Source organism: Hypomesus transpacificus, chromosome 2 (assembly GCF_021917145.1).
Source record: "Hypomesus transpacificus isolate Combined female chromosome 2, fHypTra1, whole genome shotgun sequence".
NCBI lineage: Eukaryota > Metazoa > Chordata > Actinopteri > Osmeriformes > Osmeridae > Hypomesus > Hypomesus transpacificus.
This window is the reverse complement of record NC_061061.1, coordinates 11,754,705-11,772,377: the sequence shown is the minus strand read 5'-3', so window position 1 is coordinate 11,772,377 and position 17,673 is coordinate 11,754,705. Positions and strand designations below refer to the sequence as shown.

General features: G+C 53.7%; 1 protein-coding gene across 1 annotated transcript in view; it reads left to right on the top strand.

The window, feature by feature from the left end:
• Positions 1-17,673, top strand: part of LOC124476326 (vacuolar protein sorting-associated protein 13B-like) — a 35,720-nt gene that overhangs the window by 10,864 nt on the left and 7,183 nt on the right. The window contains exons 6-16 of the mRNA XM_047033415.1: positions 5,283-5,438; positions 7,331-7,597; positions 9,342-9,425; positions 9,984-10,159; positions 11,895-12,065; positions 13,845-14,055; positions 14,398-14,586; positions 14,733-14,879; positions 16,090-16,364; positions 16,869-16,996; positions 17,130-17,323. Coding sequence (XP_046889371.1) covers positions 5,283-5,438; positions 7,331-7,597; positions 9,342-9,425; positions 9,984-10,159; positions 11,895-12,065; positions 13,845-14,055; positions 14,398-14,586; positions 14,733-14,879; positions 16,090-16,364; positions 16,869-16,996; positions 17,130-17,323 — 1,998 coding nt within the window. The remainder of the gene's footprint in view (positions 1-5,282; positions 5,439-7,330; positions 7,598-9,341; positions 9,426-9,983; positions 10,160-11,894; positions 12,066-13,844; positions 14,056-14,397; positions 14,587-14,732; positions 14,880-16,089; positions 16,365-16,868; positions 16,997-17,129; positions 17,324-17,673) is intronic.

Genomic DNA, 17,673 nt, shown 5'->3' with positions numbered 1-17,673 from the left:
TTTTTGCATGTAAATTCCTTGGACTTGACAATGTGTGAGCAGTTAGAGAAACATGCTTTTATCTGCCTCCTCTCCTGCTGTTCTCCTCCAACTCCTCGTCATCTCCTTATTTTCTTCTCCTCTCCTCCACGCCTCCCCCTCCTACCCCCACCCCCTCCCACCCCTCCTCTCCATCTTGTGAAACATTGCTTTAAGATTCCCTGTTCCCTGGAGTCGTGTTGTTAAGTGAAGCACGGCTTCCCAATCAACGTCAGGTTACAGGACATGTTTCCAACTTGACAAGTTAAAAGAGAATATTTCCAATGTTCTTGTTCCTCCACTCCCAGTATCCAGGTAATTTTGGCTGCGGTGTTCACCACCTTTGCTCCAGTAAAGCCAGACCCTGTGGGAGATTTCTCATGTACAGTTCCTTGCAGTATCCTGTGTTCCTGTCCAGCCTGGCCAGTAGCGAGACAAGGCCTCGTTTGTTACCTCGTAAACAGAGCCCACGGCCAAAGCAGCTCTATATTTCAGTCTATATTTCTGGACCCTTCCTTTTTCTCACCATTATATTTCTGTTAACGGGCCTTGTTTTACTGGCCGGCCCACCAAGCACCCCCCTCCGGCCCCCCCCCCCCCCAGCCCCCACTACAACCCCCCCCCCCCCCCCCCAGCTCCCAGTAAATACTTCAGCACCTTGCGCAAAAGCCCAGGCCAGTTCATTAAGCTCCTTTATTAATGGAATGTTGTAGTCAGGGGTTTCTGAGCACGCTCTGCTACGTGCAGGCCCAGCCATGTGCGCTCTCTGCTACCGTACGTGCAGCGCCTTCACAGACTGACTGAACCGGCTTCATCCTCGTCCAAAACCCACAGATGTTTCGCTATAATGAGAGCTTCGCCGAATGCTTTTCACGCGTAGGTAAAGCTCAAGAGCGACAACAACACAAATGGTCAAACCAGAACGGGGTCTCAGCTGAGCGTCCTGGCACGGCGGGAACACCATGTCCCTATGAGACACGGCCTGTTGTTTTCCTGGAGCCCCCGTGGCTTCGCCCGGGCTACCCAGTCCTTTGTGCAGCTTAGTCGTGTTGTGTTGCCAGGCCAACAGCGGGAGAGACCGGTGTACGTGTGTGTGGGGGCGGTGCTGAGGGACACAGCCCCTGGACGGACCGACGCTCGATAGAGAGGACGGAGGGATGGAACGCCATGTATCTAACGAGCTGAACCCACTGACAGACTGACACCAGACGTGCGGTCAGGGTGGGGGGGGGGGAGAGAGAGTCTACTGGTGTTTCTGTCTGGGGGTCTGGGGAGGACTAGGTTGAGGGGTTTGGAAGGGGGATGTGTGAGGGGGTGGAGGTACTTGGGGGTACAATTGAGACTGGGTTGCGGTTTTGGGGGGGGAGACCACTTCCTCTCCCACCCACCCACCCACCCAACCACCCCCCGTGTGGTTTTTGTCTCCATCATTCAGACAGATAGAGCTCATGTTGTCACCTCACGAGACAGGCAGGAGACAGACAGACAGGCAGGACGCAGGAAGCCATTGAAACAGACAGGCGGGCAGGGAGAGAGACGGTCAGACAGACAGCTGTCTGTTTGTTAGCTGGAATGTCCAGAGTGCGGTAGCTTCGGCCAGGAAGGGGTGGGTGAGACAATGATGGAATGATGTTTGTCGACCATGAACTGTCTTGGTCGTCAACCACCACTCCATCCACACAATGACTCCTCTCTCTCTCCCTACCTTCCTTTAGCCATGTTTACCGCTGCTCTACATTGGCAACGTTATGTTTAAAGCTGCGTTTCCCTGCTCGTCGTGTGAGCAAAGGGGAGACGAGGAACACAACAGACAGCTGGATACGACTCTGTCTCTAATACCCCCTCCTGTTAGACTGCTAACCATTACAGCTTTCTCTCTCTCTCTCTCTCTCTCTCTCTCTCTCTCTCTCTCTCTCTCTCTCTCTCTCTCTCTCTCTCTCTCTCTCTGTGTCAGTCTTTCTCTCTCCGTCACTGTCTCTCCGTTTTCTGTCTTTCTCTGTTGTTCTGTCTGTCTCTCTGTCTCTCTCCTCCCACCCCTCCCTCCTTGCACCACTAAGCTGGGAGGACAAACATCTCCATGTCCTTTGTTGTCTGTATGCGCAGACCTGCTTCTCATTAGCTAGGTGGCCAACCCGCTCCCTGGTCCTCAGCCACCAGACATCCAGACAGGCAGGGCTCTTTGTGCTTCCTGCCCCAGTTCAGGCCCTCTGGGCTGGGGCCGCAGTGCTCCGGGGCGCCTGGGCCCTTCATGCTTCCAATTTGGCCCCTGCAGTCTGGTTCTGGATAACCGGGTCCTCTGAGGATCCGGTAAATGTTTCTGATCCGGTAATCGTGACACCAACCACGGCCGTTGACGAGCGCTTTGTTTGTGTTTTGTGCACCCTAAGCACATTCTTGAGACGAGGGCAGATGAGGGATACAGGCATCTCAGGCTGCTTCTGGCTGCTTCTGACTGTCTGTTAGTCTGACTGACTGTCTGACTGTCTGTCTTTCCCGTCTGACTGTTAGTTTGTCTGCATGTTAGTTGGTTTGTTAGTCTGACTGTTAGCTAGTCTGCTAGTCTGCTAGTCTGCCTGTTAATCTGCCTGTTAGTCTGCCTGTTAGTCTGCCTGTTAGTCTGCCTGTTAGTCTGCCTGTTAATCTGCCTGTTAATCTGCCTGTTAGTCTGCCTATTAGTCTGCCTGTTAGTTTGTCTGTTACTCTGACTGTTATTCTGTTAGTCTTTTAGTCTGCCTTTTAATCTGTCTGTTAGTCTGCCTGGCTGCATGCATGTCACTTTTATTTGTTCATGTGTCAAGTGGCCTTAGACAACCCATTCCTTATGGGATCATTTTAAAGTTTTTCGTTTTCATTTTTTAAGTCTTCTGTTCAAACATATTCCTCATCTCCCTCTGATGAATTATTAAAGGAGACATTCTTAAGACGGCGTGTCGTTATTCCTCCCTGTTTACCAGGAAGGCGAAAGCCAAGTCATTGTTTACGATATGGCTGGCATGCGGCGATGTTTTGTTGGAAAATATTATTTGTTGTGTTCTCATGGAGAATGATGACGCAACGCGAGGTCTTCAGACGTGACGTGTGATTGGTCAGGGGCTTCCGCTGGGCAGCGGACTAACAGCAGATCAATTACAGTCAGGGCGGAGCACATGCCGTCTCAATGTGTCACCTCAAGGTGTTTGGCTTCTCTCTGGACCTCCATGGCAACAAACACATCTGTGGAGCCGGACGATCTCCAAAACAGGAAGTGAGTCCGGTGATGACGCCCACGATGATCGTCACAGACGCTGTGATGCAATTGAGATGAGGGCATGTTATCATTTAGCCCTGACACACACACTACTTTGTGGTTCAGTACGCAAACACTTGTGAGACGAATCATGTTCTCGTCAGATCAGTGATGTCTTAGATATTTTACCACAGCGTTCTTGGGAGGGTTTTACCGAGTCCAGTCTGACATTCAACGCAGTCGCCAAACTCTGGACTGTCTTTAGTCAGACTGCTTTCAGAGGTCAGACAAGGGTGAACAGGTCACTGTAATTATCTCAGAGGTGTGTGCGTGTATGTGTGTGTGTGTCTGAAACAAGACAGAATAGTCAAACCTTACTGTTATCATTACTCTCAAAAAATCTCCAGTCAGATTGTAATTATTAAGAGGTGTGTGCATGTGTTTGTGTGTTTCTGAAAGCAGACAGAATAGTCAAACCTTACTGTTATCATTAGACTCTAATAGAATCTCCAGTCAGAATGATTTCTACCAGTTGTTTTTTCTTGGTTCATAGTCGAGCTCTGGAGCTGCTGTCACCAAGCCAGACCAACAGTAATCACTCTCATCCAAGGGCTGTGTGGAGACAGAGAGATGGGAAGAAGCTTCCAGTGTGTTCCGGAAGTTTCTCTCGTGCCTCGGGGAGTGTTGGGGGACGACCAGACATTTAGAAGTTCTCCATGTTCTGGAGAGGAAATCTGAGTGGAGCTCTTGGAGGTTAACAGATTTACTGAAATGAGAACGTTGGCTGGGCTCCCTTGTGTCAGGGTTCCATTCTGGCAGATGGCTTTCCTGACAGGGGCAGGTTGAACCTTTCAACCCCCCCCACCCCCTCCAGCCCTCTCTCTTGCCTCCCTTCCTACCTCCCCCCCTCCTCTGGGTCCAGTCCAACGGTGTCACCGCTCCTCCCGCCCCTGGGCTTGACGCTCAAACACCCGCCCGCCGTTTGAAGTCTGGGAGGGAAACCGTGTTATGACTTCTCCTCTGAGGTCAAGTTTAGCCAGGGTAAGGCTGGGTAACGTGGACCAGGAGAGGAGAGGTGGGGAGGGGGGGGGGAGGAGATGTTGAAATAACACGCCAGGCTCCGCAGATGGGCCTAAGGTGCTGAGACCCAGCCTTCAGCCATGTTTACACCTCTCGGCCACTTCCCCGTGAGTAATTCCACGTCGAGATCTGAGAAATTATGTCATTTCCACTCAGCCAAGCCCGTCGCGAAGGGCTATCTTCAAATGATTGGATTCAGGCTTTGATTAAGCGTGTTATTGTAACGGAACCTGTCTTCAAAGGGGTGGTGGGGGTCTGGAGAGGGGAGAACCAGAGGAGCCTGTCCACGGACCTCATCACCTTTGACCCCGGAGGGTAATTTGTTTTTCTTGGCAGATTGGTTAAATGTCGAGCACGTTGTGGGAACGACCCAAGTGTAAATCTAAAAGTGAAAAAAAAAACACACACCCCAAAAAATGCTGTTCAGTGTTTCAACCTGGGTCTACAGGGAGGTGCCCCCCCCCCCCCCCCTCTCTCTCTTTCTTGTCAGTGGTAGTGTCCCCTGTGTGTTGCGGCATGTTGGCAGCAAAGCCTCCAGTCGCAGAGTGCTCTCAGGTGGAGGGTCATCAAGCGTGTCATGGGGGGGGGGGGGGGGTTGGGGGATTGGGAGGTGTGGGGAGGGGGGGGGGGGGCTGGTTCAAGCCCAGCAGTCAGTCTCAGCCACATGCTGCTTAGTGAACGTCCTCATTAGCTGCTTCTCACCAGACTGTTTACGGTGTGTGTCGTGGGCCCCTCAGATCCTCGGTGGCGCTGGGCCCTCAGAACATTAACGTTCCTCCAACCAGCACAGAGGACACCCCCCCCCTCCCTCCCGCTCGTCCCCAAACAGCCATAAACAAAAGAGCCATTTTGTTTACGTGACATTCACACTGGCATAAATAAGGCCAGGATAACTCATGTATTTCCCCTCTTTCTCTGTCCCTATGTGTGTGTATATGTGTGTGTGTGTGTTCTGCAGCTGCTCCACATCTGTATGGAGGGCTGGGGGAACTGGCGCTGGTCGGAGCCCTTCAGCGTGGACAACGCCGGGACCCTCCTGAGGACCATCCACTACAAGGGCCGCACCGCCTCCCTCATCATCAAGGTGCTGCAGCTCAGCGGCGTCCTCAAACAGGTACCTTCCTCCAAGGGGGGCAGCAGGCCTGGGTGGGGGGGCCAGAGGGCAGCAGGCCTGGGTGGGGGGCCAGAGGGCAGTAAATCCCCGGGGTGGAGCAGTTGGAACTGGTATTGAAGCGGTTGCCGAAAGACGACAAATAAGGACGCACATTCTCATCAGAGGCCCCCTTTTCCACACGACAGTCAGACTCTGGTTCATATTACAAGATGTTCGCCGGCGCAATCGCGAGCTCACCCTCCAGCCATCCGACCGTGTTTTCAGCCCGTCTTCCAGGAGCAACTGAAAACAGCAGCGTTTCCTCGGCCCCCTTGCCGTCCAATCGGCTTCAAACAGAACAGCGCAACGCTACGACAACAGCGTTTCCAGTGAACGGGGCGATTGTGTACATCGTGTTTGAGTTTCGAGTGAAAAACACGCAAGGGCATTTGATTCGCTCCCCCCCGCCCCCCTCCAAAATGGAGATCCCACATCCCAATGATGTGGGGACACTTTGTTATGTAAACATTGTCAAGTGTCACACATGTCTCCGCCGGCGCCCCCAGCCATAACAGACGGACCCACATGCCTATCTGGTCGGCCCGCCATCTTGATCTCATTGGCTCTGATGATAGGGTAAGAGTGTTGGTCACATCCAATCCATAACTAGCAGCCTCAGATTGTGACAGAGGGCCACAGCACCAAACGATGTGTGTGTGAGAGAGTGAGAGAGAGTGAGAGAGTGAGAGAGAAAGGGAGAGAGGGAGAGAGGGAGAGAGGGAGAGAGAGGGAGAGAGAGGGGGAGAGAGGGGGAGAGAGGGAGAGCATGAGCGGTCCTCATCTTGTTTTGTTTTGAGGCTTTCTCCCTGTCACACTACTGTATAGTTGTGTATTTATGATATCCCCTCATGTCAGCTCCCTCCCTGCTCCCAAAGTCCCCCTCGTACTAAAACACATGTGGATGGGAGCATCTTTTAACCCAATATGTTCAAGCGTGTGTGTGTCTATGATAGGAGGAACCAGACAGGATCAAAATGATTGGAGGAGATCATAGCCATAGACATATGTGGAGAATCCTTTACAATGAATGCATGCATGCAGAGCTGTGTTCCCGCACTGTGTGTGTGTGTGTGTCCAGACTGCTGAGTGTGTCAGCGCTAGCTGATGACGTGAGTGAGGGCCAGTGAGAGCTATAAAGCGATGATTGATGAACAGGAGAAGCTCCTCTCATTAGGGGCCAGGCTGAGCTCCCCATGCTCATTATCACCACCACTAGCCTCACACACACACACACACACACATACACAGGGTGGTGGAAACAATCAATTCTGAGCTCAATTAGATGTGTCAGCTCCAGATGAGTACTCCCTTATGGACTGTGTGTGTGTAAGAGTGTGTGTGTGTAAGAGTGAGCGTGTGTGCGTGTAAGAGTGTGTGTGTTGAGAGGATGAAAAGCCATCTGACTGCCAGAGTACTGGTCTGTGTCTCGGATCTGGAGTGACGGTTAGTGACCCCAGTAAACCGACAGGCTGAGAGAAGACAGTCAGACAGGCTTTCCCTCTCTCTCCCTCTCCCCTCTCTCTCTCTCCCTCCTCTGTCCTCTCTCTCCCCCCCTCTAACCTCTCTCTATCCTCCCTCCCTCCCTCTCACCTCTTTCTCTCTCTCCCTCCCTCTCACCTCTTTCTGTCTCTCTCACCTCTCTGTCTCTCTCTCCCTCCCTCTCACCTCTCTGTCTTTCTCTCCCTCCCTCTCACCTCTCTCTTTCTCTCTCTTCCTCCCTCTCACCTCTCTCTTTCTCTCTCTCCCTCTCTCTCACCTCTCTCTCTCCCTCCCTCGCACCTCTCTCGTCCTCTCTCTCCCTCCCTCTCTCCCTCTCGTAACCCCTCTAAACTCGACTCCCCCCCCTTCCCCAGATCATAATCTGTGGGCGCCAGGTGATGTGCAGCTACCTGAGCCAGGACATGGAGCTGCGCGTGGTGCAGCACTACGTTGGGGCCGACGGCCAGACGGTGGTGCGGGAGCACCAGGCCTGCCTGCAGGGCGGCGCCAAGCTGCCCTCCTACGTCCTGGAGGACGCCGAGATGACTGAGCTGTGCGTGCGCGCCCGCGGCGACGAGGACTGGTCCCAGGACGTCCGCCTGGAGAGGAAGGAGAGGGGCGGAGCCAGTGCCGTGGTTCAGGTGTTTATTCGCTTTCTTGGACGATGTGGTGCGCTTGGTTTGCGCACCACAAACGATGGCGGCTGGACGATGGGCCGCCTGGTGTGTCGGCCCGGTAGGATTTGACCCAGGTCCAGTCATACGTAGCTCAAATGTATAGGACAGGCCTCCGGAGGTGCCTCTCAATGTTTCAGTGTTAGCTTGGGTAACACAGAGTTCCGACGGAAGGCATGCAAGGACTGTTAGATCAAGGACACCTAAAGTCAGTATCTCATGGCCTACAGCAGAGCCCTCCTCTTTCCTAGTGTCTATGTTTGGACCAGGCGAGACCACCAAGGGAGTCTGTCCCACTCTCCTGGGTGGCCACAGTGGCATAGAGCCTGCCTTGCTGTTCCAGTCAACCAGAGATGGAGGGAGGGAGAGATGAAGTGAGAGAGAGGGACAGAGAGAGGGGAGAGAGATGAAGATTTCTCCTTCAGATAGGCCTTCAAAGGCTTCCCAGGGCTGCTGAGAGGCAGCACCACACAGTTTAGACACTTTCATAACAACACTGGCCATGGACAGGAAACACTCTGATCTGGGGGGCAGAGACGAGCTTTGAAGCTAGCTTCCATAGCTGGAGAACCTCCAGGTCCTCTCTCTCTCCCCTCTCTCTCTCTCTCTCTCTCTCTCTCTCCCTCTCTGTCTCCATCTCTCTCCCCCTCTCTTTCCCCCTCCCTCTCTCTCTCTCCCCCCTCTCTCTCTCTCTCTCTCTCTCTCTCTTTCTCTCTCTCTCTATATGTCCTGTTTCATGTGGCGGCGGTCTATCCGACTGCTTCTGTGCTTCTGTTGGAATATCTCAACATGTTCCTCTGCTGCTATCTAATCACCCAGGAGAGGAGGAGACCAGCTGGGATGGAAGAAGAGAGCGTTTATGGGAGCTTAATGGATAATGTTCTTTCTTTCGTTCTTTCTCTTAAAAGAAATAAATGAAAATAAATAAACGACAGAAAAATAGCAACGAGAGAGAGAGAGAGAGAGAGAGAGAGAGAGAGAGAGAGAGAGAGAGAGAGAGAGAGAGAGAGAGAGAGAGAGAGAGAGAGAGAGAGAGAGAGAGAGAGAGAGAGAGAGAGAGAGAGAGAGCAGCGTGCCAGTGTTTTCTCCTTCATCCTAGAGAAACCCAGGCCAGTGTCAGAACTCCGTGTTCATTGGCCCTCTCTCTTCTGTCCCCTGTAAATGAGTTCCCTGATTGGTCGTAAATCCCCAGCCTTAACGAGGGCCTGGGGTCCGGGTGAACAACGCCAGTCCAATATGAAGAGCTTTTACCATTCAAAGGGCACATATTCAGATATTAAATCGTGTCAGATCCGAGTGGGTTTAACAGGCCATTATCCAGTGTTAACAGTTAAACAGCCATCCGACTAAGCTTTTGCTGGTGTCAGAGCGCGGGTTCCTGGGAGAGCGCTGAGGACAGCCAAAAGAACAAGAGTCGAGTACAAAACATGATCGGGTGTTTCTGATCCGGGCCTGTAAACGTCACTTACTGGGGTTCTGGGGCTTTGCACTCTAAGGCCTGAAGAACACACACATAAACAAAAGAGTCCGACCTCGGATGACCTCGCTGAACCCCTGCCTCGAGCTTAGCTGCGTGACAGATCTCTGGCGGGGTTGTCTGTTATGATTGATGCGTAGCCATGGAGTTATAATTGATATTTAATATGACTATTATTCTTTTTTTTTTTTTTACCGGATAGCTGTGGTTAGTTGATATGCCGTCTCTGTGCAGGTGCCTTGTTCCAGTGGGTCTCTGCTCTATGTCTGGTGCACCCTCATCACCGTGGAACGCGACACACACATGCAACAGAGGCTGGTGAGTCCCAGGACATGCGCCGTCGCCCATGCAACGGCACACACCGTCTCTCCGTGCTTTGAGCCTGCATCAGAGGTTGCGGTGGGAGAGTTTCCAGGACATACACTAGACCCTCTCACCAGGAACTCGATCCATTCCTCATGCCACGGAGGGAAGACCCAGGATTTATAGAGAATCATCTCACACCTCAATCTATAACAACCCCCAGTGCACTTTCCATGTAAACACCATTCAAGCACAGCGCTGGGTTTGTTGTTCTGAAAACAGTCCGGTTTGTGAATGTCCCAGTTTGGTCCCAGTTGCACCACATCCCTCCCAGAAGCTAACCCCCACAGCCCAGTCCCCCCCAGGCAGGGCGAGGCACGCTGCAGCCCCCTGGCTCTCAGACGGGCGGGCGAGAGGATCATTATCATCATTTTCCTCCCCATTATCTCCTTATCATTTCATTATCTGGAACCACAGAGGCTCCAGGCAAAGGCAGCATGCTGACACTCTGGGCTGGAGTTGAGTAATGAGTTTGTTGCGTTGTTATGATGTGTGTGTGTGTGGCCCCCCCAGGTGGTGTTCAGCCCGTTGTTCATCATGAGGAGCCACCTGCCTGACCCAGTCATCCTCCATGTGGAGAAGAGAAGCCTGGGCCTGAGCGACACCCAGGTGATCGAGGGCCGGGGCCACGAGGAGCCCCTGCTCAACACTGAGGCCGACCTCACACACCACCTCACCTTCCAGGCCAGGTAGACTACATTACCCACAATGCATCTCACACACCACCTCACCTTCCAGGCCAGGTAGACTACACTACCCACAATGCACCTCACACACCACACCACACCACACCACCTCACCTTCCAGGCCAGGTAGACTACGCTACCCACAATGCACCTCACACACCACCTCACCTTCCAGGCCAGGTAGACTACACTACCCATAATGCACCTCACACACCACCTCACCTTCCAGACCAGGTAGACTACACTACCGTCAACACATGACATCAGTTGAACTACAATGTCCATAACCCATGGTGAGGCTGCACATGACACAACAAGCCATTGGTGGAGAGCATCAGGATGACATCATCAGAGCGTGACTGTGCTGATGATGAGGTTTGACTCTTCCACAATGGCTTTTTAAGAGAAGACACTTACTTCACATTCCCTAACAGCACATTGGAATATCAGTTCTCCAACGTAGAGACATGAGCTTGTGGGATCCAGCTGGCTGAGGCTGGGACTGGCTGCTCATTGCAACATGTCAGGTTTGGGGCGTAATTGCACCTAATTTAGATAAAGTTTAACACGCTACAGGCATTTGGCCCAAAGAGCGAGAGAGTGTGTGTGTGGTCCGTAGCCCGTGAGCAGGTCATTAGCCCCGTGCCAGTGTGAGTGTGACATGTGCCACTTCATTATGGGCAGACCCTGCCATATATCCCCCCCCACCCCCTCCATGCTCTGTAGCTTTTGTCTCCTGTCCCTCACAAACCGGATTACTTAAAAGCAGCAAATCCCAGTCTCCAGACACTTCCCCTCCCCTCCTCATCCTCCTCACCCTCCCCTCTCCTACCTCCTCCTCCCCCCCATCGGTCCCCCAGCATTCACCCCTCACCCCTACCTCCATCAACCAGGTCTCTCATGTCCCATGATCTTCTGTTCATCCCCTCTTCCTGCCATTACACATTTTTGTGGCCCCAGATGTGGAGAGAGAGACGAGACTATGGTCCAACACAAGCAACAGACAGACAGGTAGTTAGACAGACAGGCAGGCAGACAGACAGACAGGCAGGCAGACAGCCAAGAAGGGTGACGGAGACAGACAAGGCAAGCTGACAATAACTCTTATATCTTTCTATCTGCTGACCACAGACGGGGCTGGAGAGCCAAGTGGAGCTCCCTTGGGACCTGTAGCTAATGGAAAACTGTCTGTCTGATCTCCCCCAGTTCTTGGAACCAATGAAAATCTAACTGTCAACAACACGTCTTCCCATGTCTGCCCACAAACCTACTGTCTTTATATAGTACAAAATATTGTACAATAGGCTATATCAATACCCTCTGGACTACACAACTCTGGGCTTGTGCGTGTGTCTGTGTGTGTGTGCGTGTGTGTGTGTGTGTCTGTGCGTGTGTGTCCAAAGAAATAAATGCTAGTTGGACTAGTAGATGTCAGGAGTTTTTTTGAAGCCACATAATTGGTCAGTGTCTGGGGCAGAAGTAACCAATAGGATAATTTCCTATTTTGTTCTTGTCCTCCAGACTACAGCCAGCCAGTGGTCCATTCAGGGTGAGGGTTAGTACAGCTCACCCCAGTCAGGGTGGAGAGAGCAGGCAGTGCAGGCCTCAGGCTCTGGGTTGGAGAGTTGAGCAGGGTCTTTTGGATGCTCACTGGAATGAACTTCATGGGGTTGTGTAAATACTGTTCCTGACCCTGGCTGTGTGTGCGTGTGTGTGTGTGTGTGTGTGTGTGTTGCAGGGAGGAGGAGGATGCGTCCCATTGTGCTGTACCCATCTCCACCAGCCTGATCAGGCAGATGGTGAACAAGGCTGGAGAAGAGGAGCCTTCAGAGGACCTGCTGGCTGACTTCTACGGCCTGAAGACCCAACAGCAGGCCCCCTGGCCCTACGTCAGCAAGGACACAGACAGGTACAGCGCTCACTCACTGTCTGTCTGTCTGTCTGTCTGTCTGTGTGTGTGTGTGTCTGTCTGTGTGTCTGTGTGTTTGTTTGTGTGTCTGTGTGTGTGTCTGTCTGTGTTTGTGTGTAGTTTGGCAACACTGCTCCCTCTCCCAGTTCCCACAGTAAGATCAGCAGATGTTAGCTGATGAAGCTGCTTCCTCCCGAGATGAGATCTCAGCACCGGTGTCACAGACAGGAGATGTGGATGTCCCTGTGACACTGCTCTGGGACACACACATGGAGCACACGCTGAGCTGTGTGTGTGTGTGTGCGTTCGTGAACGCCTGTGTGTGCCAACAAGCATAGACACACACACGCTTCAGTCCAGAACACTGGGAAGAGAGGATCTTTTCACACGCTCGCAGCCTCTCAGGCACGGCTACAAAGAGCGGCGGGGGGAGGACTGCGGGCCACATGTCTGTACGTGGGGCTCGTGCGTGGGGCTGCTGCGGGGCCCGGCCCTGGGCGCTGTGCTGGTTCTGGTTCTGGAGCCGCTCTGTCACTGCATGCCAGCTGGGGTGTTGAGTTACTCTGTCATTCATTATCTACTGCTGGGTTCCAGACGCTATAGCAGAGACCAAGGCCAACACGCGTGCACACACACGCTCGCGCATATACACTGACATGCGTACGCACACACCCGTATACACACACACTTCAACCCGAGCATAAACACACAAACACACGCATATAAACATATCACACACACTCCCTCTGGAAACACTGCCCTGTGTGTGTGTGTGTGTGATGTGTTTATATGTGTGTGTTTGTGTATGGGTCTGGATCCCAGAGATGTGCCAGCGTCTCTCAGAGAGAGGCACGTCGACCTCAGACCGTGAGCACCGATGCCTATCTGTAGACACGGTCGGAACTTGGACTGCAGCGAAAATCACAGTTTTAATGAGTTTATTTTCACTCGGTGCCGATAAGGTTTCCACAGTGTGTTGTTTTGACAGAGTCTCTCCAGTGCTAACCACCGCTGCTTGGCGGCCGGGGTGAGAGCGGTGGGTCCGGGGGGCACAGGAAGTTGACGTGGTAAATGTGTGTTTTTCTTCCTCCGTCGGCCCCCGTAATAGGGCAGAAACACCTCAGCGGTCGTTAAACAAACATGTTGTAGTGGGTCCGGGGACGCGCTCGTGTGGAGGGGTGAGAGGGGGGTGGTGTTGGAACGATGGGCTGCTGTCAGAATTCACACTTTACTGGAACCCGCTACTTTGGCAGCTATGACAGGAGCTGCTGCTGCTGAGTGTGTGTGCGTGTGTGTGTGTGTGTGTGTGTGTGCGTGAGCAAGTTGAGGCACACATGGGCGCTTTCTTTGATGCTGTCGTGACCTCTGACCTGTAGTCTTCGAACTCCGCCCCCTCGCCCTCTCCTCTCTTCATCTCAAGGACGCTAGAGGACTGTGTGTGTGTGTGTCTGTGTGTATATATACCCCCAGATGCCATTCCAGTGTGCGCGTGTGTTTGTATCTGCACAAGTTGTTTGTGTCCACCCATGTGTTCGTTGGCATGTGTGACGTGCGCGACATCCGGTGTGGTGTCACCATGTGGATTGCGTTTGTTTCTTTCTGCCACAGTGCTACTCTTCCTGTATACCTGTTTATGTGAGAATACATGATGGTTCCTGTGTGTGTTTGTGGGTTCCATGGTTTGCTCTCCCCGTGCCACACGCAAAGGTGTCTAAGAGCACTCCATCCTTCCGTCCCTTCGTCTTTCTCTCCCCCTCCCCCCCTCTCCCCTCCCCCCAGGTCTGGTGCTGGGGAGGCGGTGGCCCAGTGGGACAGCCCCATGCAGGTGAAGCTGTCAGCCTGGCGGCGGGGGTTGAACACCCTGCTGGTGGAGCTCCTCCCCTGGGCCCTGCTGGCCAACCACTCCCTATGGGACCTGTGGCTGTTCGAGGGGGAGACCATCATCCTGCAGATCCCTGCCGGCAGGGTCATAGTGCCCCCCAACTTCAAGGTGAGGGTCGCCCCCCCTCCGGTGTGGACGAGGAAAGGGGTTGTACTAAGAAAACGCACACACACAAGGATATAGAGCCTCCCTAAGACACATTCACACACACAAGAGAGAGAGAGAGAGAGAGAGAGAGAGAGAGAGAGAGAGAGAGAGAGAGCAACATCGTGAGAGGCTGCTGCAACATCGTGATCAGTGGGGAGGAGGGCTGATGGACCAGCATTGAAGCAGGCTAACCTGAGGTTAACATGTAGAGAGACAGCCCCCATTCTGAACCCCTTCACCTCTCTGGGTTGTGACCCCTGGACCCCCCCCCCCCCCCCCCCCCCCCCTGTGTGTGTGTGTCAGGAGGCCTTCCAGATCGGGATCTACTGGGCCCAGACCAACACGGTCCACAAGTCGACGGCCCTGAAGCTGGTCCACGACCTCACGTCCCCCCGCTGGAAAGAGGGCCCCACCCTGGAGGTGCTCCCCCTGGATGAGGAGGGCTACGTGGACGCTGATGTCCCCCTGGGGGGCGCGGCCGGGGGGCAGAAGGTCAGTGGGGGGGGTCTGGTTGTCATCAGCATATGATAGATATAGATATATATATAGATGGAGGGAGTTTAATGATCCTAAATAGAGATATGTTTGGGATCACCTTTCATAGCCGACTGGCCTGGTGTGTGTGTGTGTGTGTGCAGGTGTGTCAGTTCTGCGTCTCCTCGGTGGTCAGACATGGGGTCCAGATCCTGCAGATCGAGGACAGGACCGTCCTGGTCAACAACACCCCCTATGCCGTCCACTACAGACCCCTGCTGTCTCACTCTCCTGTGGGAGGAGACGACCAGGTGAGGGAGAGAGGGCGATGTTGAGAGAGAGATGTAAAGAGAGGATGGGGTAGAGAGAGACTGGGAGAGAAAGAGAGAGAGAGGATGGGGTAGAAAGAGAGAGAGAGACGATGGGGTTGAGAGAGAGAGAGAGAGAGATGGCGAGAGAACGAGAGATAGAACAATGAGCCGTTTTCCATCAGATCGTGTTACTCCCTACGCCCCTACTCGGCGATTCCCACCATGTGGCCACACACACTCATACACACACACACACAGACACACACACTTCACACAAAGAGACACTTCGCACACACACTTCACAGGGACATTAGACAAACAGGCAGAATTGGAAGCAGGTTTCCCTCCTTTCATGCGCCCGGCGTCCCCAAAGAGCGGGGTGCTGATGTCATTTAACGAGCCCCTCAGACCCCCCCTCACCAAGGTTTGCCAGTAATTATCTGCAAAGATCTGGGTGAAAACTAAAAGACTGCGATGGGGCTCAACAATAACACAAACCACAGACGACGCCAGGAATTCCTTTCTAGTCGGGGCGTTCATCATGCTTAGTGTCTAACCCTACCAGCAGCGCCCACTATACAGCCCAGCGTGGGCTCCCTGCTACCAATTTAGCCCAGAGCTCGGAGGGAGAAAGACAAGAGCGCAAACTAAACTAACAGCGCTCTGTGGTGACCTTCTCCAGTCTGCCTGGTTTGGTTCCCTTCTCTGTCCTTCTCTTCTCTGTTCTGCTCCTCTCTGTCCTGCTCCGCTCTGTCCTGCTCCTCTCTGTTCTGCTCCGCTCTGTCCTGCTCCTCTCTGTCCTGCTCCGCTCTGTCCTGCTCCGCTCTGTCCTGCTCCTCTCTGTTCTGCTCCGCTCTGTTCTGCTCCGCTCTGTTCTGCTCCGCTCTGTCCTGCTCCTCTCTGTTCTGCTCCGCTCTGTTCTGCTCCGCTCTGTCCTGCTCCTCTCTGTTCTGCTCCGCTCTGTCCTGCTCCTCTCTGTTCTGCTCCTCTCTGTTCTGCTCCTCTCTGTTCTGCTCCTCTCTGTCCTGCTCCTCTCTGTCCTGCTCCGCTCTGTCCTGCTCCGCTCCGCTCTTCTCTTCCTTTTTTCTTCCATTGTTTTCTCCTCCGTTTCCCCCCCCCACGCTTAGCTCTTCTTCTCCGATGTTCTCGTCTCTGTCTTCCTTTCTCTGATGTTTAGTTTTCTTCTTGTTCTCTACCCCCTGTCCTCCAGGCCTGTGATCTCCCAGAGACGGAAGTGTTCACCCTGGCCCCGGGTGAGAAGGGGGCACGGCCCAGCCCCTGCTCCGTGCCCTGCTGGGACCTGCTCCGCCCCAGCCACCAGGGGGAGCTAGACTCCCCTCTCCCCCTCAGGCACATCCTGTTCAGCTGCGTGCCCAAGGACGAGCCTGGAGCCTGGAGCCTCCCCGCCCCTATACGAGCCGACTTCCCCAGGCAGAGTGTCCCGGTCCCTGAGGACGCGTGCGCAAGCGCTGGCCTGGCCACCAGGTGGGTGAAGTCCTCCGGACTGTTGCTCCCGGGGCAGGAAATAGAGGCTCTGCTGGACACAGCCTGTTAACCGCTGGCACTCAAGCCAGGAGAAAGGCCCTCAACATTTCCACTGTCTCTCGCTGTTTTCTTTTTCTTTTTCTCTCATCCTCTCCCTCTGTCTCTCCTCTCATCCCTCGCTCCCTCTGTTCTGGGGTGGCCCAGGCCCAGTTCCACACAGATGACTGTTTGGACAGCTTTCCCAGTTCAGAAAACACAGAGAGCGAGGCTTCTCATAATTGGGCCCATGAGTGCTCAACTGATTTTACGACTCGGGGCCTTTTTTCATAGATACAAGCTTGTGTTTAGTTACTTTACTGGCCAGCTGTGTTCTTACAGATTGTCCCCAGGCCTGGCTTCAATAAGGCCCTGGGACATGCCTCTGTGAGTATGTTTGTGTGTGTGTGTTAGTGTGTGTCTCGTGCTTGCTATTTGCCATTTGTACATACGTGTGTGTGGTTCCAGGGCATTGGTGCTGACCCACCAGGAGCACCAGGGTGTGACCTACCTGACCCTGAGCGAAGACCCGTGTCCTCGTATGATCATCCACAATACGTGTCCCATCCCCCTGCTGCTGAAGGAAAGCCTCAGAGGTAACGCCACACACACACACACACACAGTACATCTTTCTAGAAGTGAACTCAAGGACCTCTACTTTAACCCTATTCTGCCCGTCCTCTTCTCTCCCCCTGTCATGCACCCCCACCCCCCCTCCCTGCCCCCAGAGCCCCCCAGGACAGAGCTGTTCTGCAGGGCCCTGCCGGCCGGCTGCTCCGTGCACCACGAGCTCTACCAGCCGGCTGCCTGCTTCCCCGACTGTCGCGTCCGAGAAGCCCTTCCGCCGCTGCTGCTGCGCACCACCACGCAAGCACACACGGACTGGACCGACCCCCTGGACATCAACAGCCCTGGGACGCAGGTACACACACACACACACACACACTACCCTCCCTCTGCCACTAGACAGCAGTGAGAAGACCCCTGTCTTTCAGGGCTCGGGTTATAATCCTGGAGGGGATACTGACCCCAGACCAGTCCTAGAGGCAGCAGGGAAGGTGTCTCTGAGTGACAGCTCTCTCTCTCTGTCTCTGACCCTAGTCAGGGCTCACTGGGTCAAGCTGGTAGCAGTGTGTGTTTCAAGTTATGTCTACTACTCGAGGTCAGACATATGTCTGACATGGTGTGGTTGAGGTGGTGTGTGTGTGCGTGTGTGTTTAGGTAGTGTGTCGGGCTGTGGGTTGAGAGAGCTGCATCTGGCTCTGGTTACCA